The sequence below is a fragment of the Scyliorhinus canicula genome, chromosome 28 (genome assembly GCF_902713615.1).
Source record: "Scyliorhinus canicula chromosome 28, sScyCan1.1, whole genome shotgun sequence".
NCBI lineage: Eukaryota > Metazoa > Chordata > Chondrichthyes > Carcharhiniformes > Scyliorhinidae > Scyliorhinus > Scyliorhinus canicula.
Genome location: NC_052173.1, coordinates 11,177,985 through 11,201,965, shown reverse-complemented (window position 1 = coordinate 11,201,965; position 23,981 = coordinate 11,177,985). Strand labels below are relative to the sequence as shown.

General features: G+C 46.8%; 1 protein-coding gene across 1 annotated transcript in view; it reads right to left on the bottom strand.

Annotated features, from left to right (window-relative positions):
- Positions 1-1,867: 1,867 nt before the first annotated feature.
- Positions 1,868-23,981, bottom strand: part of LOC119958098 (STE20/SPS1-related proline-alanine-rich protein kinase-like) — a 112,907-nt gene continuing 90,793 nt past the window's right edge. The window contains exons 11-16 of the mRNA XM_038786327.1: positions 21,543-21,662; positions 13,673-13,740; positions 13,107-13,159; positions 11,537-11,605; positions 10,954-11,018; positions 1,868-3,535 (exon numbers count right to left, since the gene is read on the bottom strand). Of these exons, the coding sequence (XP_038642255.1) occupies positions 3,464-3,535; positions 10,954-11,018; positions 11,537-11,605; positions 13,107-13,159; positions 13,673-13,740; positions 21,543-21,662 (447 nt within the window). The 3' untranslated portion in view covers positions 1,868-3,463. The remainder of the gene's footprint in view (positions 3,536-10,953; positions 11,019-11,536; positions 11,606-13,106; positions 13,160-13,672; positions 13,741-21,542; positions 21,663-23,981) is intronic.

Here is a 23,981-nt window from a genome sequence, read left to right as displayed (position 1 = left end):
GACTTGCAGCCATCAAGGTTCTATTTTAATCTCTGGATACCTGGTCCAAAACTGGACAAATGGCAACCATACAGCATAACATATTCTCCAGGTATGAAGGAACTGTCTCAATCCCAGAATACTGGCTATTTCATAGCTGTGTCTGGAACAAAGTGTGATGCACACCCTCTTTGCCCACTTTAAATTGAATGCCAGCAATACCTGGCATATTGTGCCACTTTCTGCTATGGCCAATTCTGTATCCCAGCTTTTGAACTTGCAAATACCATAATGTTGAGTAAATAGGGCACTGTTGAGTGATCCTATAGAATTTAACCTGTCCTCCCCTTGTCTCTCCACAATGCTCCCTCAAAAAAATTGCTTTTAGATTAATGTACTACTGCTTCCACCTTCCGCACCCCCCTCTCTTTCTCTTAGCTCTGTTTACAGAGGAACTCTTGTATTTCTCTGCAGTGGGTCCAGTCAGTGCTTTTTCTCTCTAATAAACTATACGCCCACTAATCTGACTGAAGCAGATAAACTTGGGGGTGGGGGGGAATTCTGTTAACTTTGGTAAAAGTGATGGTCCAAGTGTGTATTTATAATGGATGCTGTGTTGGGAGGGATGCTAATTGTTTCAGTTTGTTAATTCAGCACAGGCCAGGAATCGATCCTGAAGCATTCTTGCTTTGTGTTTCTGGGTTGCCACACATCGTACGAGAATGTCTTTGGGGACATTCATTGACAATGGGATTGAATAAAACCCATCTGTAAGTAGTCACTATCTGGAGGCCACATACTTGACTCTTGCAGATAACTCCACACCAAGATAAAATGAGCTTTTGTTCTATTGCCTGGCTCATAGCATTGTGGGCAGTTAGACCAGTTTCAACTGGTGACTCGAGGGTTGTCCTGCAGCTTTATGTCTGAACTAAATTCTATAAAATACTTTTGAGCAGGAAATGTCCCATTTACTGGTCACATTCTAGAATCCTGTCCACCTTTTACAGATTCTAGGTTTCATTTCATAAGAATGATTTCTTGTTGGTCTATATTGGGTTTACGCCCCATATAGAATCATAGAATCTACGGCACAGAGACAGGCCCTTCGGCCCAAACTGCTCCATACTTCCTGAAATTGTCAGACCCATGGCTTGTTTTTTGGAGGGGATCTGCTCACTTCTGGCACTCCAAAGAGAAGTGCCCATTTCTTGTCCCTGAACTGTGCAATGACGCTGAGCTTGAGACAACTTACAACCTCTCAACTCTGACCTGTTCTGTAATTGGACCTGGATTCTTGCAGCAATTGTAATTTGTGGTTTGGAGGGGACTGGTTTAGATCTCCATTCACAAATCCTGTATTTCAGATCATCTTCACGGTGCACAGGATGAATCAGTGCATCACACTTTAAAACAGGAGCATTCTGGGTCTGATGCAGGGATCCTTTTTGATTTGCATGATTAAAGTTGTATTCAGAAAGCTATTTGTTTCCATGTAGTGAAGTCTAAGGAGACTTGGATATTTCTTACCGAGGTGTGCCTCTTCTCCAGAGGAAGTATCATGTCATTGCTAAGTGCAGAATAATAAATACTCTTAAGCAGAAGCTTGTGCAAATTCAAGTCTAATTCACAGAGGTGCTATACCTCTGCTTTGGTGAACCTATTACTACTGGCACATGGGGTGTGGCTGGGCTAGAGCCAGGAAACCTGTGACATCACAATCTCTATCTGCTTTACTTTGGAATGCCACATTCATTGAATAGAAGAATTCTGGAATAGGTGCATTATTCACCTGCTTTCCAGGGTTTACGACCTCTAACTTCTCCTCCTCCCCCCCCCCCCCCCCCCCCCCCCCCCCCCCCCCCCCCCCGTTCAAAAATATAGATCATATCTGCCTATTAATAATGCTTTAAACAACTGAGAAAAACCATCTGCCTCACAAACATTTCCTCCATCATCTTGTCCCTCCTTGGCTGACCATTGAGATGCGCTCTCGATTGGCACAGGAAAGACTCCTTTCATTCACTGAGCCAGGGGTGCTGAAACACATTCTCTGAGGCAAGCAGACGTGCAATGAATTAGATTCCAACCCAAACAGTGAGAAATGCTGAGAGCTTTTCTAGATTTAAAAAGAAAAGTTATTTGTTTCCCTCGCTGAGCCACTTAATAAGATCAGTGGGGTGCGCCAAGGGGGAACAAACATCAAGTCCAGGCAGATCCCACACACAATAAGGCCAATGGGCTATAGAATATTGAGGAGCCACATTTCAGATTTCAAATCCTGCCATGGTACATAATGACGAGTTTTCATATTCCTCTGTTCAGTTCTTTCACCAATAAGACTGAACTACATAAACTGAGTTCATATTGTGGATTCTTTTGATGAGCCCAAACCAGGTTAAGAGCATCTGTTACAAGGTAATAAATTTAATATTGCAGGGAAAATCCTATAAATGTTTTAAGTTGACCTGAGAACGGTCTTCTAAGCAGCTGGTTTTATTGTAACAAGTCACTGTTGGGCTCCAACCATAGGATTAATGTGGAAGAACTCCTTCCAAACCCTGCTCACTGCTGTAACAACTAATCTGTTAACTGTTGATCTATGTGCATGAGACTAACCATTTATAATTAAGAGCTCTTTAATCTTCCTAAGTCGCTGCCTCAATTTTCCCCTATTTTAATTGGTGATAAAAGTTCCTATGACATGGGAATATCTGAGCTGAACAAAACTGTCTTATTGGGAATCTAGTGGTACTGCAGCATATATATCTCCCTGGAGGAAAATGTCAGCACAGTTACACTTTTCGTATGCCAATATTTTTTTTTTTAAATTTAGATTACCCAATTATTTTTTCCAATTAAGGGGCAATTTAGCATGGCCAATCCACCTACACGCAGACACTGGGAGAATGTGCAAACTCCACACGGACCGTGACCCAGAGCCGGGATTGAACCTGGGACCTCGGTGCCATGAGGCAGCTGTGCTAACCACTAGGCCACCGTGCTGCCCTAGTATGCCAATATTTAGCAGGACTAGAAGAGATGCAAGGATGACACTAATCCTGTGAATTAAATGGCAAATAATCTAAATCAAATGAGCTGAGTGCATTCATATTTTGAGACCTTACTCTGGTTTCTTACCTTCAAACACTGAACCTAGGCTGCAAGGGAGAGGGAGATAAAATGGCTTTATATCATTCCAGAATTGAATTAAGACACTTTGCTCTATTCAAGGAGGCACAAACCCATCGTACATGGTTAAGAAATCGGAGCTGATTCTAGGGCTGGGTAATTTGACAATCTTTTGAAAATCCCTTGCTGAATATTGAACTCTTACTACTACAGTATTGATATGCTGAGGACTAGAAGCATGATAATTAAACAGCATGTATAAAGTGCTCTCGGGGAGGGGCAGGGGAGGTTCAGGTCGTGTTGATAGAGAGGCGTCCCAGAATTCTTTGGTACCGGTTGCTGAGGAGAATCGTCATCTTATGCTGAGTTGTGCAAATCCAATGAGTTTGGTTTCATCTGGGCTGTAGCCCTCACAGCCAGAGACCTGTGAGGAGAATGAGGGGGAAAGAGTGAGCGTCCAGCTGGCATTCCTTTCAATCATTTAGTTTTACATCTTGATTGGTCAGCAGATGCCAAACGAAGGTATGGGGCTACAGAGACAGCGCCGTTACATGATTTCACACTTGCAGCTACCAGCTCAGATACTGACACCATGTAGGAGTATAGCAGAGAGGCAGGATCTGCATAGAGTGACACAATGGGCATGAGTGGCTTGCAGCTAGAGCAGGGGGCAAGGATTGCGCAGGTGCCAGCTTACCAGATGTTGAGGGCATGGGTGTGCTCTGTGACAGAGGAGTCTGATGAGCAATTTGATGGGGGAAGCCTACAGAAGAATGTTGTTGGATATTGCAAAACAAAATGCTTGGTGCATTGGGAAGCCTGCCAGAAAGCCAATGATCAATGTCTAGGAGCATGGAGGATGCACAGAACTTTGCGCAGAAGTTGAAAACCATCCTTTCCTGCATTGAAATAGCAGCCAACTTTGTTCAGACACTTGCAGAGCCGACAGTAATGCAACACCCCCTGATCTATGTTGCAACTTACATGGCAGTACCAGCAGTCACCGAACTTCTGGACTCCCAACTGCTTTATGCAATGTCAGCTTGCTGCCATGGAAGCTCAGACGACTGCCATTGTGGTTGCAGATCAGTGTGCAAAGGGATGGCACAGCAAACTCTCAATCTCTTCCAGTAGTGCCTCCCTCAGGAAGACTGCATTCAGTCTGCCAATCTGTCGGTGTGCTTGTTGCCTGCGAGCCAGCCCGGACTGCTGCCATTGATGCCAAGATGGTGCAATCCACAGCCAGTCTTCTCAGCCCAAAGTCTCTAGAGGGTGTTCTGTAAGGCCACCTGCAGTTAAAATCTGATTCCTTCCGCCAGTCATGCTTAAAGCCACTAGAGTAGCATTGTGTTGGAATGCACTATGTTGCAACACTAGTGTGTTGGAACACACTGTGACGGACCACTAGGACAGGTAAAGGCATGGAAGACAGACTAAGTGTGATGAGTTGACTTTTGTATACAATATACTATGATTTCATTTAGAAATATGGGTTAGAATGTTTATTTTGTGGTTTTTAGATTTGCATTGTGGCCAAGCAGACGCTGTGAGGTTCAGTGACAGAATAATAATCGCTTATTGTCACGAGTAGGCTTCAATGAAGTTACTGTGAAAAGCCCCTAGTCGCCACATTCTGGCACCTGTTCGGGGAGGCTGGTACGTGAATTGAACCCGCGCTGCTGGCCTTGTTCTGCATTACAAGCCAGCTGTTTAGCCCACTGTGCTAAACCAGCCCAAGTCAGTATGGGGTGAGTGTGTTGATGAATGGGGAATTGACATTGACTGGTATTACATAGGGATGCGTTCGTCCCTGGAAACCCAGGCAGAAAGCAGGTGTCTATGTTGCTTCCTCCTTTCCTCTTCGTGATCCTCCTCCTCCTCATGCTCCATAGCTGCTCACTGCACAGCTGGTGGCATGAGCTGTGCCCTCGTGAGGGTGTGCAGCAGATTCCCACAAACCTGAACACCTGCTTTGCCAAGTAGCGTAGGGCTTCTTCACAGACATCCATCAGCCTAAACCTTGTTTCAGCGTGACAGTGGTCTGCTCCATTATTCTTTGTGTCACAGCATGACTTTGTGTATACATACTGTGCGTGGGTTGCGTACTGGAGTCATCAGCCATGTGGTCAGTGGTCAGCCTTTGTTGCCCAGCAACCATCTTTTTGCTTTACCATGGTGGTTCAAATGCAGCTGCCACAGAATACAGGCATTTTTATTGCTGCCAAGATACTGGGTGTTGGCCTGCCTGATTCTCTGTCTGTGGACACACCAGCTGGATGTTCTAGTATAGAGCAGATGTGCATGCAATCCATTGCCCCCTGCACTCTGACAAAGCCCTCACACCCAGCAAAACCGAACACTTGCTCTGCCTGAAATGTTTTGGCTCTCAAATAGGGAACAGTGACCTCCCTCAGGATAGCAAATCTTTCCAACAATTATTTCCAACGCCAGCGCAAAGTTAATCATCAGCTATTGGCAATGCAGTCCTTGCCCTGTTCTGAAGTTGTATTGTTGCTACAGCGGGTGGCAGGTTTCAATCAGGATGTCCTTACTGAAGCCCAGACATGTTGTTCCTTCTCCTCTTCGAGCAGCTTGTCCTGATCTGTGTGGTCTCTGTTCATTCTCCAAGTCTTGCTCTATTCCAAGGGGAATGTCCACCAGTATAATCATGGCTGGGAGCAACAGATTTTGGTGAGAAGCCTTGAAATCAGCAAAAACACCTTCTGCACCTGCCCTACCAGTCCCTGAAGACTTTCACAACTTGAAACGACAATAAAAAGCACCAAACATTTGCAGAATCATAACAACAACCAGTGGAAAATAACCAGCAACTAATCTGTAAGTAGCTGATGTTCCCCTTAAATAGTGTTGGTGACAGGATCCTTCCTTCTGCTGAACACATGTTCAGCTGAGCGAGGTTGTTGCCTGGAGCATTGAACTCCAAAATGGCACTGCTGGCATTAAATCGGTGTTGTATTCTAACTGATGTCAGTTCTGCATACTTCTGGCAACCATATGGTGCCTGATGCAACTCAGTCCACAAGTTTTCTTGTGCACCATGGACATTAAGACCATTTGTGACGCCCAATTGCTCTGATATGTTTTCTGAACAGAAGTGTTTCATTACTGTTTGGGAGCATATAATTGGTGATTGAACTCCGTTCTATTCAGGCTGACCGATCCAATCTCCATACCGTTTACTCTGTTCTCGCGCGGCAGTTTCAGATCACTGGCTTGGCATGAATGATTACTCATGATCATGAACTACTCGTCATACTGAAAGAAGGGCAGAGTTCAGAACCAACTTCATTCAAACCACATCATTTCAGAACTATTTTTACTTTCACTTAAACTGTAAAATCAAACCATTCCCGAAAGACTTTAAGCCGAGAGCATTTTGCATTCTTGGGTGTTGATGAGGCCCCAGTTGAGGTTAAAATGCTTTAAAAAGTAAATAAACCAGTAAAATAAGGTGGTAGAGTTGCTATTGATGGCTTGGAACATTTAGAAATAGGGCAATATGCCCCTTGAGCCTGCCCTGCCAGACAAAAGAACATGGCTGGTCTTCCATCGAGTCCTCGTATCCCTTGATTCTCTTCGTCCAAAAGTCTATCAACTTCTGCCTTGAATATAGTCACCTAGACCAGAAAGGACCGTGGTTTAAGAACATAAATAATAGGAGCAGGAATATAACATCTGGCCCCTTGAGCCTGCTCTGCTATTTGGTTAGATGATGGTTGATCAGACTGTGGCTTCAACTCTACTTCCTGTCTATTACCCGTGACTAATATATTCAATGACTCCGCCTCCACTGCTCTGTGGGGTAGAGAATTCCAAACGTTCACAACCCTCCAAAGAAGAAATTCCTCATCTTCGTGACCAGGTGGCACCAGCCTGCCCAAAGGGCATGCAGCTGGGGGCCTCTGATCCCCTTGGAGACCCACACGAATGCCGTTCCATCTGGTCCGTGTTTGTGGGGACCAGTACCAAACGGCGCTCACCCAAGATCCCCGAGACGAAGGGATTGAATCCCAAAACCTCAGGTACCTCAGGAATCTGCAGATTAGAGTATGGCTTACTGCCTCGCTCTAATATGCAGATTTTCCAAAAGCTGATCCCACCCATTGTGGGTGGGATTTACATTGCAACGCCTCGCAAGATTGTGTTGGATCTCACGAGGCGTTGTAAGCCGGGTCTCCCGGCTTTCAATGGCTTTCCGGTGCAATATTGCGTGGCAATAGGATCGCGTCCATGGTCCCTTCATCCAGGTCATTAATATGGATTGTAAATAGTTAAGGCCCTAGCAATTATCCATATAGCACCCACTCCACTACCTACAGTTCACTAACCTGAACCCACATATCCCAACTCTGTTTTCTGTTACTTAGCCAGTTCTCTATCTATGCTCGTACATTACTCCTAACACCCCAAGCTCTTGTGCAGTAACTTTTTATGTTGCACCTTATTGAATGCCTTTTGGAAATCTAAATGCACTACATCTACTGGTTCCCCTTTATCCACCCTGCTCGTTACATACTTAATGGACTCTAATAAAATTGTCAAACACAATTTTCCTTTCATACTCTGCCGGATTGTATTATGATTTTCTAAATGACCTGTTACCATTTCTTTCATGATTTTAGCATTTAAAATTTTTTTTAAAATCATTTACAGGATGTGGGCGCCACTGGCTAGGCCAGTATTTATTGCCCATCCCTAGTTGCCCTTCAGCAGGTGGTGTTGTGAACTGTTGCAGTCCCTGAGGTGTGGGTACACCCACTGTGCTGTTGGGGAGGGAGTTTCATGATTTTGATCCAGCGACAGTGAAGGAACGGCGATTATATTTCCAAGTCGGGATGGTGAGTGACTTGGAGGGGAACCTCCAGGTGGTGGGGTTCCCAGATATCGGCTGCTCTTGTCCTTCTAGATGGTAGTGGTCATGGGTCTGGAAGGTGCTGTCTAAGGAACCTTGGTGAGTTGCATCTTGTAGATGGTACACACGGCTGCCACTGCTCGACGGTAGGTGGAGTATTTGAATGTTTGTGGAAGGGGGAGCAATCAAGTGGGCTGCTTCGTACTGGATGGTGTTGAGCATTTTTTTTTTTCTTAATAAATTTACATTACCCAATAAGGGGCAATTTAGCATGACCAATCCACCTAGCCTGCACATCTTTGGGTTGTGGGGGCAAAACCCACACAAACATAGGGAGAATGTGCAAACTCCACACGGACAGTGACCCAGAGCCGGGAATTCGGCACCATGAGGCAGCAGGGCTAACCCACTGCACCATCGTGCTGAGCTTCTCGAGTGTTGTTGGAGTTCATCCAGGCAAGTGGAGCGTATTCCATCACACTCCTGACTTGTGCCTTGTAGATGGTGGACAGGCTTTGGGGGGTCAGGAGGTGAGTTACTCGCCGTAGGGTTCCTAACCGTTGTCCTGCCCTGGTAGCCACAGTATTAATATGGCTAGTCCAGTTCAGTTTCTGATCAATGGTAACCCCCAGGATGTTGGTAGTGGGGAATTCAGTGATGGTAATGCCATTGAATGTCAAGGGGTGGTAGTTCGGTCCTCTCTTGTTGGAGATGGTCATTGCCTGGCACTTGTGTGGTGCGAATGTAGCTTGCCACTTATCAGCCCAAGCCTGGATATTGTCCAGGTCTTGCTGCATTTGGACATGGACTGCTTCATTATCTGAGGAGTTGTGAATCATGCTGAACATTGTGCAGACATCCGCAAACATCCCCATTTCTGTATTTACGATGGAAGGAAGGTCATTGATAAAGCCGCTGAAGATGGTTGGGCACTACCCTGAGGAACTCCTGCAGTGATGTCTTAGAATTGATCTCCAACCACCACAACCATCTTCCTTTGTGCCGGGTATGACTCCAACCAGTGGAGAGATTCCCCCTGATTCCCAATGACTCCAGGTTTACTTGGGAGCCTTGATGCTGTACTCAGTCAAATGTTGCCTTGATGTCAAGGGCAGTCACTCTCACCTCACTTCACCCCTGGCATTCAGCTCTTTTGGTGAACTGGCCTATAATTTCCAGATTTCAGTCTCCTGGTCTGTTAGCTTAGTTGAATGAGGTAACCGTGTTACAACAGGTTTCATAAGTCATGGGAGGACGAGTTAGAAAAAGTACCCCCTCGTATCAGGAAGAATTCGAGATCAGATCCGGCAATTAATCGCACTGTGAAGTTCTCCCTCTTCTGCCCAACAGTGTTTCGGAGCCCCAAGCTTGGAAAAGCAACCCTATCGTATAAAAATGTATGTTTCTTCCCTATTCCCACACCAGCTAGCTATGACCTCTGCAGCTGTTTTGATTTGTGCCTCAGGCTGACTGAGGGACTGGATTGAGATGGCTCAAGTCATTTCAGTTTATGACCCTTTCAGCCAGTCACGAGCCTCTCACCCAGTTTAAGTGTCCACATCAAGGTGACCAGTAAGGGGTCCAGCAGTACAAGCTGCACGAAGCCCAGTGACATTTGAGGAGAGCGTTGCAGCCAAGAAACAACTTCGTTATCCATCACCTTCAACCAAATAAAATACTCCAGAGCACCGGACAATGTGAACAATACCTGTACCAAACGGCTGGTGAGCACAGGTAAGTGGGAGAATGAGATTTTAATAAAATAATCTTTTATTAGTGTCACAAGTTGGCATACATTAACACTGCAATGAAGTTACTGTGAAAAGCCGGGAATCGAACCCCGGTCCCTGCCGCTGTGAAGCAACAGTGCAAAGCACTCTGCTACTGTGCCACCCGGCTGCCCCTTGACCAGGAGAGGATGTGGAGTTTTGGATGCTACAATTTGTAATGGGTGGAACTTGGGTGGCCAACAAGAACACACTGGAGTAACAGCTTGGGGGTAGGTAAGCGTTTCAGTGACAGTGGGGGTGGTGTTGATGAGATGGGAATAGGTTGGCTTGCCCATGGCAAAGATGTGGGACTTGAAAAAGTGGTCTTGACTTTTGAGATGGAAACCTCCAGATTAGTGTTTGAGATGGTAGGGGTAGCACTGCTGCCTACACGATGAGGACCCAGGTTCAATCCTGATCACTGTCCGTGTGGAGTTTGCACATTCTCCCAGTGTCTGCGTGGGTCTCACCCCCACAACCCAAAGATGTGCAGGGTAGGTGGGTTGGCCACACTCTATTGCCCCTTGGGGAAAAAACTACTCTACATTTTTATTTTTTTAAATTGGGAGATGGTAGGGGAGAGAAGCAGAGGAGTGGGGGTGGAGGGTAACTATTGATGAAAGGCTAATCCTGTAGTAGTATAAAGGTTTGCATGAAAAAGGGAGGTACAGGGGGCAGCATGGTGGCACAGTGGTTAGCATTGCTGCCTATGGCACTGAGGACCCGGGTTCGAATCCCGGTCCTGGGTCACTCTCTGTGTGGAGTTTGCACGTTCTCCCCGTGTCTGCGTGGGTTTCGCCCCCACAACCCAAAGATGTGCAGGGTAGGTGGATTAGCCAGGCTAAATTGCCCCTTAATTGGAAAATTAAAAAATAAATAAATAAATAAATTAAAATAAAAGGGAGGTACAATTGGTTTAGATACTTGAGCCATGGTCTGTGATATAATGGGAAAGTTCCCCCCCCACCCCAGGATATGCTATTTAAAGTATTGCTCAGAGCAGGAATGAAGTCTGCAGTTTTTGGAATGTTAAACGGAACCAGGGCTGTGCAGTTCTTGTTCAGCAAATCGTAGCTGAGGTGCGACAGAAAAGTAATTCTCTAATTTTGAAATGATCTGCCCGTCAAGAGTTGGATGGGGAACCACCTGTGAGCATCCCTTTAAATATTTGCGGGGGTGTTTGTTAATTGATCTCCTTACCAGTCTGAATGTGAGGCTCCTGTTAGAATGGGGATCATCTACTAGTCTCTGCAGGTTGTTGGCCACTAATGAAACAAGAGAAGAAAAGGTTGTCAAGTAAGAGGACATTTATATCATCCAACAGTCCTACAACTAGTGGGAGGTCAGGTGGGACACAGCCCTCCAGGCAACACATTGTGGAGGAAATTTTCCTGCCATCTCCCAAAGTGTCCGAGTGTTTGTGGACAGGCTCTGATGGTTCCTGCAGCTCTCTATAGTCAGAATTCCATGGGTGAACCCAGACTGTGTGTTAGCAGGCTGTTTGCTATGATCAGCATTGTTACCAAATCAATACCCACATGGGTCTGGTCAGAGGCAGAGGATAAATGTCAGAGGACAGTGATAAGGAGTGAGAATTCTGCTGACTTTTCTGCCCTCCAGCCCCTGCACCTGGGTCACATTCAGATTGCTCCAAGTGGGAGTCCTGTGTTTTTACTCCTGTTTTTCCACCCCCACCCCCAGCTCCGTGGTACTGAGAGCAATAAAATCCTGACTGCTGCTCTGGCTTTAAATTAATCTGAAAATTGATGGAATTGCAACTTACCAACCATCATGTCAAACTCGTCCACTAAACCCGCAGAGACGAGCTCCTGAGAAACACCCACTGCAGAGTCTACAGGGACAGATGTTTGAAATCCGTATCAAAGAATTGTATGTGTAATTAGATTCATTGTTTAATACAGATCAGGGAAACAACAGGCTGATGCTTAAATTTTAAACAGACAATGAATGTACTCCCCTTGTCCATTATTCATTGTCTAGGACATCCACAGGAGCTTTAAACAAAAAGTCAACCTCCTTTCCGCTTAACTATTTGGTTACCTTTTTTAAACAATATTTTTATTGAAATTTTAACATTTTGTAATAGGAACCCTAATAACAGAAATCCACCCAGAACAATCCTCTCCCTCACTAAACAGCTCCCCCTAACAGCTAACGATGACCAGATCCTTTAAAATGCAATATAAACGGCCGCCACCTATGATAGAATCCATCAATCAACCCCCCTCACTGTGAACTTGACCGTTTCAAGGTACAAGAACTTCAGTAAATCACCCAGCCACGCTTCGACAGTGGGTAGTGTCGCCTGTCTCCACTGTATCCGTCACCCGGCCAACAGTGATGCAAATGCCAACCCATCTGCTCCCAACTCCGGTTGGTCAGACACCTCAAAAACAGTGGCTAATGGACAGTACTCTAATCCAATATTCTGGATTGCTGATATGGTGCGAAAAAAAGACCCCCAAAAACCCAGCAACTTGGGACAGGACCAGAACATGTGGGTACGGTCAGCAGACCTCCTCAAGCACCACTCACACTTCTCCTCAACCTCAACCCTCTCAAAAAATCGATTCATCCTAGCCCTGGTGAGGTGGGCCCTAAACACCACCTTGAGCTGTATCAAGCTCAACATCACGCATGATGACGTAGCATTCACCCTACAGAGGGACTCACTCCACACCACCTCCTCCAAAATGGGTCCTAGCTCCTCCTCCCACCTGGTCTTCATTCCGTCCACCGAAACCTGTTCTTTCCCCTCCTGATCCTTCCATATATTCCAGATGTGCTGCCCTCCTCCGACCCACACATGAGAGAATCCTTTCCAGTTCTGTAGACAGCGGTGCCTCCAGGAAAGTTGGAAATGCCTTCTGAATAAAATCCCGCACCTGGAAACATCTGAACCTATCTGGTCTCCCAGGCTCTGCTTTCTCCTTCAACTCCTCCCAACTTACAAACTGCCCTCCAGAAACTCTCCAGCCCCTTGTCCTTCCACCCCCTGAATGTAACATCCAATTTCACTGGCTGAGATGAGAGGTTCCTATAGATTGGGGCCCACCCTCAGCTTAAAATGCTGACCGAGTTGCTGCCATATTTTCAACATGGAGACTGCCACTGGATTCACCAAATAGTTTGCTGGTGAAAGTGGCAGTCATGCCATCACTGGAACCTCAACACCCGTCACTATTTGGTTACTTGTCCCATTCCCAGTTAGGTTTCTTGAGCTACGTCCCATTTCTAACTGAGACAATGAAAGGGCAAAGCTACTGCCATTCTGTAACCAGCTACTAAACATCTGACAGATCACCTTTCATAAATATCACAGTGGAACTTACCCCTCCCTGGAGTGAACTCAAATCTGATGTCGTTCAACTCCCTCCGTAAATTTCTGTGGAAACATGAAAACAGTGAATCCAAGGGATGTGTCACAGTTTCTGCATTAACTTTTCTAGCTCTAAAATCTTTCTTCCTCGATGGGAGGACTTCCCTTCCGAGTTTGAAAAGATTTTACTTCCTAAAAATCCACCCTACTTTCCCCTTATCCTGCTCATTCTCCTTCCAAATTCCTACCGGTGCCTGCTGACTTTAAGTGAACATCCCCCCACTACCCCCTCTGGATGCCCCCTCCCGCTCTGGGAGGGCCGGGCAGACCCCCCTCTGGGAGGGCCACAGTTATCATCAATCTCTCTGCGAGAGTGACTCTTGTTCTGGACTCTCTCCATGACTGCCTTGATTAACTGCGCCATTGGAAACTTTGATCGAGCTGCTCCAGCACACAGGCTACTTGTGTGAACAGACACCAGTTCACCCATCAGCAGCACCACTTATTCCACTGGTGTTGGCCAGTGTCAGTGTACATGGAACTTAACACAAGATTTAATGAAGGTTGAATCCTCCTTGCCTTAGTCGTAGGACTAGATGCACAGAATTATCCTCGTTACTTCGATGAGATGGACTTTCCGATTGTTCCTGTCAAAAACAAAAATGTTAAAATGAGTTTGAATATTATGCGTCTTTGTCAAATCCCAATCTTCAGAGATGTATCCACAGCTCTTGGGCTGCTCAGCTAGCTTCTGTAAGTTAGAAAATAGATGTTTGTCTGTGATAATGTTCCATTTGGCCCACTGTGTGAGGGCACTTATCTTGTGGCACTACTCAATCCCAAAATAAAAAGAAACTACCTTGGTCAACTGCACTCTGGAAAGATGTAATCCTTTTGTTATTGCTAATCCATAGATTCATACAACATAGTGTCCAATTTGTCTATATATCCCCAGTCTGATCATAGGAACATAAGAACTAGGAGCAGGAGTCGGCCATCTGGCCCCTCGAGCCTGCTCCGCCATTCAATGAGATCATGGCTGACCTTTTGTGGACTCAGCTCCACTTTCCGGCCCGAACACCATAACCCTTAATCCCTTTATTTTTCAAAAAAATTATCTATCTTTACCTGAAAAACATGTAATGAAGGAGCCTCAACTGCTTCACTGGGCAAGGAATTCCATAGATTCACAACCCTTTGGGTGAAGAAGTTCCTCCTAAACTCAGTCCTAAATCTACTTCCCCTTATTTTGAGGCTATGCCCCCTAGTTCTGCTTTCACCCGCCAGTGGAAACAACCATAGTGGAAACAATCATAGTAGCTGTGATTCTATTTCTTCAGGGGCACACACATTTATAGGCTAATAATAACAGCATGGCATAAAATGTATTGTAAAATGTCAGGGTAGTATGAGGGCCTGGAGCTGAACCCTTATCCTCAGGGGCTGGTTTAGCACAGGGCTAAACGCTGGCTTTTAAAGCAGACCAAGGCAGGCCAGCAGAGCGGGTTCAATTCCCGTACCAGCCTCCCCGAACAGGCGCCGGAATGTGGCGACTAGGGGCTTTTCACAGTAACTTCAGTGAAGCCTACTTGTGACAATAAGCGATTTATTTCATTTCATTTCATCAGCAGGATTGAAGGCTCAGGCATTAAACTATGGGAAGCTCTGGGTTTTCACCACTGTCATCCCAACAGATTGTCCAGCTCTTATTTGTACTTTCAGTCAGCGTTAGTGTGAGTTTTGCCAGAGATGTATCTTGTTCTATTTGCCTCTGGCTGCTATATTAATCTAACGCACACAATAAAACTGGAGTCACTGCTCAGAAACTGGAGGTATAGTTGTGTGCCCTGGTGTCCATGCCTGAATCTTGAAGGTCCATGTTGGCAGGCTATCTGACCATTCTCATGCTTCCAGCACCATGGCTGAAATTCCCTTCCTGACACAAGAATTGAGAGCAATTTTCTTTTTTTCTTTTTTAAAAATAAATTTAGAGTACCCAATTAATTTTTCCAATTAAGGGGCAATTTAGCGTGGCCAATCCACCTACCCTGCACATCTTTGGGTTGTGGGGGCGAAACCCACGCAAACACGGGGAGACTGTGCAAACTCCACACAGACAGTGGCCCAGAGCCGGGATTGAACTTGGAACCTCGGCGATGTGAGGCAGCAGGGCTAACCCACTGCGCCACCGTGGTGCCCTATTGAGAGCAATTTTAGTGGCTCATCTATGATCAATCTGACTTCAGATGGCATGGCGGAGCAGTGGTTAGCACTGCTGCCTCACAGTGCTGAGGACCCGGGTTCGATCCCAGCCACACGGGTCACTGTCCATGTGGAGTTTGCACATTCTCCCCGTGTCTGCGTGGGGTTCACCCCCACAACCCACCAGGGTCGGTGGATTGGCCACGCTAAATTGCCCCTGAATTGGAAAAAAAAAGAAAACTGTTTATTGCAAAGCAATTATATTTACAATACAATTGGATCCCAAAGGGGTCAGCTCTCAGTTCTATACCTGACCGACTTTATATAGAACTTAATCATGATTGTCCTCGGGTCCCCCTATAACTTGCTGGTGAACGCCACTCCATTCGGAACACCGTGATGGAGGTACTGTCTGAGGCTGCTACACTGCTTAATCCCTGTCGGAGAATTCCAACACCTGGCTCTCCATTTCGTATCTACAACCTCTGTCATTTTGCCAACTTCACCCTCGGGGTGATGTTCTAGCTTCTACTGGCATCACATTTGGTTCGACTGTAATTTTCCTCTCCCGGGGAACTTTTCGTAAGACTAATCTCCTGGACCTTGTGTGATTGACGTGTTTTTTCATGACGTGACCCTGTGCCTAAAGTGGATGAGATACCGGCCGTGTCTGGCGGATGATTGTTCCCAAGATCCACTGGGGTGGGGGAGAGAGAGAGAGAGAGAGAGAGAGGGAGAGAAGAGACTGCAAAGTTGCAAACATACAGGGCTGAATTCTCTGCTTCCTGACGCGGAAATCGCATTCGGCCGGCGATGGGGCAGAGAATCCTTTTGACGCCAATATCGGGGGCGGTGCCGGTTTCCATATTCTCCGCCCCCTGAAAATCAGCGTACAGTATCCACGGCCTTAGGCCATTGCCTGAGGCCCGCCCCGCGACGCTCCGTCACCAACCGGCCACGTTACCGACGGCGTGGGTTACCTGTGCTCACACTGTTCGGGAACCTCGTGTGACAGTTGCGGACTCAGTCCGGCGCTGCCACAGTTGGGAGAGGGCCGATCCACTGGCAGTGGGCGGTCTGGGGTGCATGAATGGCCAAAAGGGGGGCATTCTTTGCAGTCCGGTGCGCATGCGCGGTCATGGACCCGGAAATGCTCAGGGCCATATCAGTAGTTAGAGCTGGGAGCTCTACGCTGCCTCCCTGCTCGCCCCCAGCAAAACGGGGAATCGGAGGCCGTTTTGCGGCTGTTTTCCTGCCGTAAAAGACCACCGTTTTCACGCCGGCGTGGGGACTTATTCTCCAAAATGGAGAATCCAGCCGAGACTGTGTCACCTGGTACAAATTCCCTCCCACAAGTCCTGAAAGATGTGCTGTTGGGTGAATTGGACATTCTGAATTCGCCTAGGGGCTTTTCACAGTAATTCATTGCAGTGTTAATGTAAGCCTACTTGTGACACTAATAAAGATTATTATTAAATAGTCTGGGCAGCTTTCATCTGCCTGGGCACCCTCATTGCTGCGGCGCACTTTCCTGCCAATATCAGGGAAAGCAAGACTAAAGCGGGTTCGAAGCCTCTGGCCTATTAGCAATTCAGCTGGTGCTACCCAGGTTGTGGCATGCGGAGTGGTCCGATAGCAGAACAAGAACTTGGCCAGTCTCTTGTCAATTGATCCAGAAGTCGCTTTTTCAGCCCTGGTTTGAATGTCTGTACCGCCCTTTCTGCCAGCCCTTAGGAAGCCGGGTGATATGGGGCTGTACAGACATGTGGCACCCCATTCGCCTTCATGAATTCCTCACTGGTGAAGTGTCACCAATACCTCTGGGAGACCGTGTCTACTGAAGGGCAGGCCCAATTTCTCAATGGTCGACTTTGAGGTGGTTGACAACATTCTATGGACTTCCAACCACTTAGAGTGGGCAGCTATCAGGAGTAAGAAGATTGAGCCTCGAAAGGGGTTGGCAAAGCCATGGGTAACTGCACCCATGGTCGTCCCAGCCATTTCCACGAGTGAGGCTCCTGACAAACACTGTACTGCTGGGCTAACCGTTCTATATCTGCATCCAGGTCCGGCCACCAAATATAGTTGCGGGGGAGCATTTTCATTTTTGACAGCCCGGGTATCTGTGTGCAGGTCCCTCAAGATCGGGTCTTGGGGCAGCACGGTGGCCCTGCAGCCTCACGGCGCTGAGGTCCCAGGTTCGAATCCCGGCCCTGGGTCACTGTCCGTGTGGAGTTTGTACATTCTCCCCGTGTCTGCGTGGGTTTCACCCCCACAACCCAAAGATGTGCAGGCCAGGTGGATTCGCCAAGCTAAATTGCCCCTTAATTGGAAAAAATGAATTGGGTACTCTAAATTTATATATTTTTTAAAAGATCGGGTCTTGGCCCTTACCCAGGACAACGATGCGCATACCCCACAAAAGGATGCCGTCTTCCACGCTAAACTTGGACATTTTTGTCGAATACCGGTAACTCATGGGGCAGTCTTCTATGTTGACCCTCCCCCCCCGATACAAGACTATGTGTCGAACATCTGAAAGGACAGGATCAGTTTGTGATGCTGTAAGGCAACAAGTCCAGAAAATTGAGCGTGGCGACTCTCATCAGTCCTGGGAGGAGAAAGAGGGCAGGTCAGTGAAGGCAGTTGGCTTAATGCATCCGTGTACATGATCTGGGTGCCTGGACGATGTTCAGTGAGTTCTCTTATGCAGCCTCCAGGAAAAACACTTTCCTGGTGGAGGTGATGGGCGGAATTGCTTTGTCTTCTTTGAAAAGACCAAGCAGTGGCTTGTGGTCTGTGATAATTGGGAACCATTGACCGTACACATACAGATGGAATTTCTTCATGGCGAAGACAACTGCCAAATCTCCTTGCTCAATTTGCGCATAATTGTGCTCGGCTGCGGCCAATGTCCGGGAGCCAAAAGCGATAAGACATAGGAACAGAATTGGATCATTTGACCCATCGAGTCTGCTCTGCCATTCAATCATGGCTGATATGTTTCTCATCCCCATTCCCCTGCCTTCTCCCCATAGCCCCTGATCCACTTATTAATTAAGGACCTATCTATTATAATAATCTTTATTATTTTAAAAAAAAATAAATTTAGATTACCCAATTATTTTTTCTAATTAAGGGGCAATTTAGCATGGCCAATCCACCTACTCTGCACATCTTTGGGTTGTGGGGGCGAAACCCACGCAGACACGGGGAGAATGTGCAAACTCCTCACGGACAGTGACCCAGAGCCGGGATCGAACCTGGGACCTCAGCGCCGTGAGGCGGTTGTGCTAACCACTAGGCCACCGTGCTGCCCATAATCTTTATTATTGTCACAAGTAGGCTTACATTAACACTGCAATTAAGTTTCTGTGAAAAGTCCCTGGTCGCCACATTCCGGCGCCTGTTCGGGTCACAGAGGGAGAATTCAGAATGTCCAAATTACCGGTCTCTCTCTGCCATCCTCTATGCGGTATGATAAAACAGCGGCAGTGGCAGACAGTGACACGTCACACACAACAACTAGTTTGGCAGGATTGTAGTGCATTAACAAGCCTGAGGAAGTCAATAGTTTTTTTCACTTGTGCGAATGCTTCTTCCTGTTGCTTTCTCCACCCCATTCCGTGTTGTTTTTTAAGAGGAAGGGTAGGGGGATTAACATGGTGCTGGGATGAACTTTCCGTAATAGTTCACCAATCCCATGAAGGCCACAACTCTTATTTTCAGGTGTCGGAGCTTGTTGAATTGCGAATACTTTCTCTGCGACTTGATGTAGCCCCTCGCGATCCACTTGGTAACCCAGGTACACACTTCCCTCACATGAAATACGCATTTTTCTCTCCGTAGACGAATGCCTCTCTTGGAAAAATGACGGAGAACGTTGTCCAAATTACTGAAATGTTCCTGTTCAGTTGCTCCTGTGACTAGCAGGTCATCCAGATGCACTGCCACTCGCAGCAATCCTCTCAGTATGTTTTCCATCACTCTCTGGAAAAATTGCACAGGGGGCGACACTCCACAGGGCAGTCTGGTTACCCGTACAGGCCCCTATGGGTGTTTATGGTGACACATTTACACGAGAAAGGGTCCAACTCCAGCTCCCAAGTACGCTTAGCTCATATCGAGCTTCGTAAATGAGTGTCCACTGGCCAGTTTTGCGTACAGATCCTTGATACCGGACATTGGGTAATGATCCAGCCGGGAAACCCTGTTGGCCATCAATTTGTAATCCCCACACAGTCTGACCGTCTTATCTGGTTTGAGCATTAGACCAGTTGCAAAACGCACCGGTTTAATGATCCCAAGGCCTTCGCGCTGGCTTAGATTGGCCTCAACTTTCACTAACAAGGCATAAGGAACTGGGTGAGACCGAAACTACTTTGGTTGTGTGTCCAGGTCTACCTAGATTTTTGCCAAAGCCCTCTTTATTTTTCCCAGTCTGGGTTAGAAAATCTCAGGGTATTTCCCCAGCACTTCATATTGGCCTCCAGATCCCACTTGGAAAATATGTTGCCAGTCCAGGTGTAGGCATTTTAAGCAATTGCAGCCTAGCAGGTTGGGGCCGTGTCACTTTACTATGATCAATGGGAGTCACACCGACTGTTGCCAGCAAATTACTGGGGTCATTGTGGTTTCCACAATGGCTAATGGTTCGCCGGTGTACGTCGCTAACCTTGCGTCAGTGTCCGCAGATCTAATTGTTGTACCGCCGTCGCCGTTGTCCTGTCAAAGGTTTGCTTTCCAGTACTGAAAACGCAGCTCCCGTGTCAAGTTCCATTTCTAACGGATGCCCAATAACCTACACCCTCCAGGGGGCACCCAGGGTGTTGCAAAACAATGCAGCTGCATGCAATCCTCCTCTGGCTGGTCCAGGAGGCAAGCGCAAGCCCTCGGTTGGCGCCTGGGGCAGCAGGGTGCTGGCTAACTTGTGCCTTGCGCTCCCTGCAGCTCCTGCATCCACATTCTCCTCAATGTCGGGGTTCTCCCTCTATCGACCCCGGGGAGGTATCCCATCAGGACGTTTCAGTCCTAGACCAACAAACCTGGCCTCTACAGTGCTCGGTCCAGAGTGGGGTTTCAGTCCTGGGACGGGGCGCTCGGCAGGAGGGAAATCCCCTGGATTTCTTGCACTCCTCTCTCAGCACTTTCACGGGAAAGCAAAATTTGCACGGCCTGCTGAAGGTCTAGGGGCGGTTCGGATAGCAGTTTCCTTTGGGTGGCCATATTATTGATGCCACATGACAGTGGCCCGGATGAGTAGATTCTTTGGGGTGGAAGACAGGTGTGTAAAATGTGCGGGCGGACCAGCGAACCATGTCCACATGTTCTGGGCGTGTCCAAAACTTGGGGGATATTGGCAGGGGTTTGCGGACGTCATGTCCAGAGTATTGAAGACAGGGGTGGCGATTTTTGGGGTGTCGGAAGATCTGGGAGTCCAGGAGGAGAAAGAGGCTGATGTTCTGGCCTTTGCCTCCCTGGTAGCCTGGAGACGGATATTACTAGCTTGGAGGGACTCAAAGCCTCCGAAGTCGGAGGCCTGGTTAAACAACATGGCGAGCTTTCTCGGCCTGGAGATTAAGTTCGCCTTGAGAGGGTCAGTGTTAGGGCTCTCCCGGAGGTGGCAACCATTCATTGACTTCTTTGCAGATAATTAATAGTCAGTGGGGGGGGGGGGGGGGGGGGGGGCTAGGGTAGCATAGAGTAGACTAGTACACTATTTTGATACTGGTGTTGCTTGTAATGCCAAAAATACCTCATTAAAATTGTTTTTAAAAAAAGTGTTCCTTCACTCTACACTCTCACAACTGCGCTATTTTTTATTAAACTATCTTGTCTGCTGTACGATAAACCTGCCATTATCGTGGGCTGAAAGTGAGAAATGAACACGTTTTGAACATTTGGTAGCTGTTATTTGGTTGGTGATTTGATGTTTTAGTGGTTTGAACAAGGATCGCACAAAAAGGGCCACAGAGGGTTTGTCTGTTACCAATGGGACGTGCCCACACAATCAACCAGCTATGAGAGGAATTGTTTAAAACGTTTAAAATAGTTTTTTAAACTAGGCAGGAAGTGAATAGCAGTCTAGTGTTCTGACCAGATGGTATAGATTTGTATAATAAATTCAGAACCCAAAACTCTAACTGATTTTTATCCTATGTTCTCCTCCGCTGCGGAAGGCATCGATTCGCTGGGGGTTGATCCAGCTTCACTCCTGACAATTGACACAAGAACAAAACGTACTCACAGTTTTAAAGGCGGTAGGTTTCTGTTCATCATATGCATCACCTGATTCATCATCACTCCATTCCCAGCCTCCTTCCTCTGTTTTGTAGAGATGACCACTTGATCCTTGGGCCCGTCTCACCTATGGTCAATCACAACACAGGTGAAAGGTCAATTGGTAACATTGGTTTTTCTGGTAAATTCTTTTTGACCGTCTTCTCCGCTCTTCAGTGACCTCCTTGCCAGGATTTCGCCCTCCATCTGTCCTGTAATTAACTAGGTAACATCCAGCGGTTGAGTAACTTGTTAACTTCACTGCGATTAGAATGACCAGTTACTTGAGATAACGCGAACATGACTAAGGTGGAATATTTGGGATGGTCTTTGAGAAAAGGTAGGTGTTCAGCTTCATTCTAGTTGATTTTAAAAAAAGGAAGACTTGAGTTTATATGCCGCCTTTCACAGCCACCAGTGCCCCAAAGTGCTTTTACAGACATTTAAATACTTTAAGTGTTGTAAATAGGAAATGCAGCAGCCAATTTGTGCACAGCAAGCTCCCACACACAGCAATATGATGACCAGATAACCTTTGTGATGTTGATGGCAGGATAAATATTCATAAGAACTCCCCTGCTCATCTTCGAAATAGTGCCATGGGATCTTTGAAGACCAGCCAAAGTGTCAGATGGGGCCTCGGTTTAATGTATCATCCAAAAGGTAGCACCTCCAACAGTGCAGCACTCCCTCAGTACTGCAGTGGAGTTTTGGCTGAAAGTTTTGTGCTCAAGTTCTAGTGTGGGACTTAAACCCATGGCCTCCTGCCTCAAGAAGCCAGCGTGTTACCCAATGAGGCACAGCTGGAACTGTGAATGATATTGTGGTAAACATGCAGTGTGTCCAACAGTAATTCTTATAGTGCTTTGGGGCCTCACGGTAGCATGGTGGTTAGCATCAATGCTTCACAGCTCCAGTGGTCCCAGGTTCGATTCCCGGCTGGGTCACTGTCTGTGTGGAGTCTGCACGTCCTCCCCGTTTGTGCGTGGGTTTCCTCCGGGTGCTCCGGTTTCCTCCCACAGTCCAAAGATGTGCGGGTTAGGTGGATTGGCCATGATAAATTGCCCGTAGTGTAAGGTTAATGGGGGGATTGTTGGGTTACTGGGTATACGGGTTACGTGGGTTTAAGTAGGGTGATCATTGCTCGGCACAACATCGAGGGCCGAAGGGCCTGTTCTGTGCTGTACTGTTCTATGTTCTATAGTGCATTCCTATAGTGCCCTTATACGTCACTGAGAAACAAACTCCTTTTGAAGTGCGGTCACTATTGTTATGTAAGTAATTGCAGCCAGAAACTTGTGCATAGCAAAGATCCACAAACAATCATATGAGGTGAAGGACCAGTGAATCTGTTTTGGCAGTGATGGTTGAGGAATAAATGTTCACCAGGAAAAACTGCCCCACTCTTCTTTGATGGGATTTTCTTCTGACCGCCTGCATAGGCTGGTGGGACCTCGGTTTAGGGTCTCGTCTGACACGGCAGCGCCCCCTCACTACTGCACTGCAGTGTCAATTTAGGATACAGTATATGCTCAAGTCCTGAACTCATACCCTCCGAGGCAAGAGTGTGACTGTCAATTAAATCATATTGCCTTCTGCTTTCAGTCTAGGTAAATTGTCGATAAAATTTGCATTGTGTCTGCTGGGTAATGTTCTCCAATGCTTTTCAAATACAGACCTTTTTGTTAGACTCTGGCTCACTCGCAGACTTTGGCATTGTGCCAATAGATTGGACTGTGTTGTCAGCCTGCAATAGGACAGAAGAATTCTATTTGTGCAATGTATAGAGGGTTGAAGTGCCCATGGATCAATGTGTCCCTCTGCGTCTCTGAGCAGCCCACAATGCACGTCTGAGTGGCCCACTGTATCACTCTTCTCTGTTCTATGCCAAGTGTGCTTTTGTGCACCTTGGCCCAATCTTTGGGGAAATTGTAGTGTTGGTTAAAATCTCAAAATATTGCCCCTTTTATGAGAAGGGAACATTATGGTCTAAATAAGACCCAGCATTTAAATGAGACTGGAAGATCAACTATTTGTGTGCGCCTTTATCGTTTGTACTGACGGTTGTGCAAGAGTCTCCCATTGTTGGGCAAGTTTTGCAGTGCAAATTGTTGCTCAATTAGACCTCAATATCTCTACAGTGAACTGCTGCAATTTGGTCCGTCTACATCATACGCCACTGTAACAAACACTTCACTCATTGCAAGGAATCAAGTAGTTCTTTATGCTTCTGTTCCAAACCAACAGCAGTTCGTTCTGGTTCCATGACCCCATGACCTTCGGAGGCATCTGTCTTCTCAGTTAATGTCGCCTCATTTGCATTTCATTTAATCATCTGCTCACTGACTTGTCCTAAACACGAGAACTGCAACTATCACTGCCTCATTACATTGCTCCATTGAGCCAA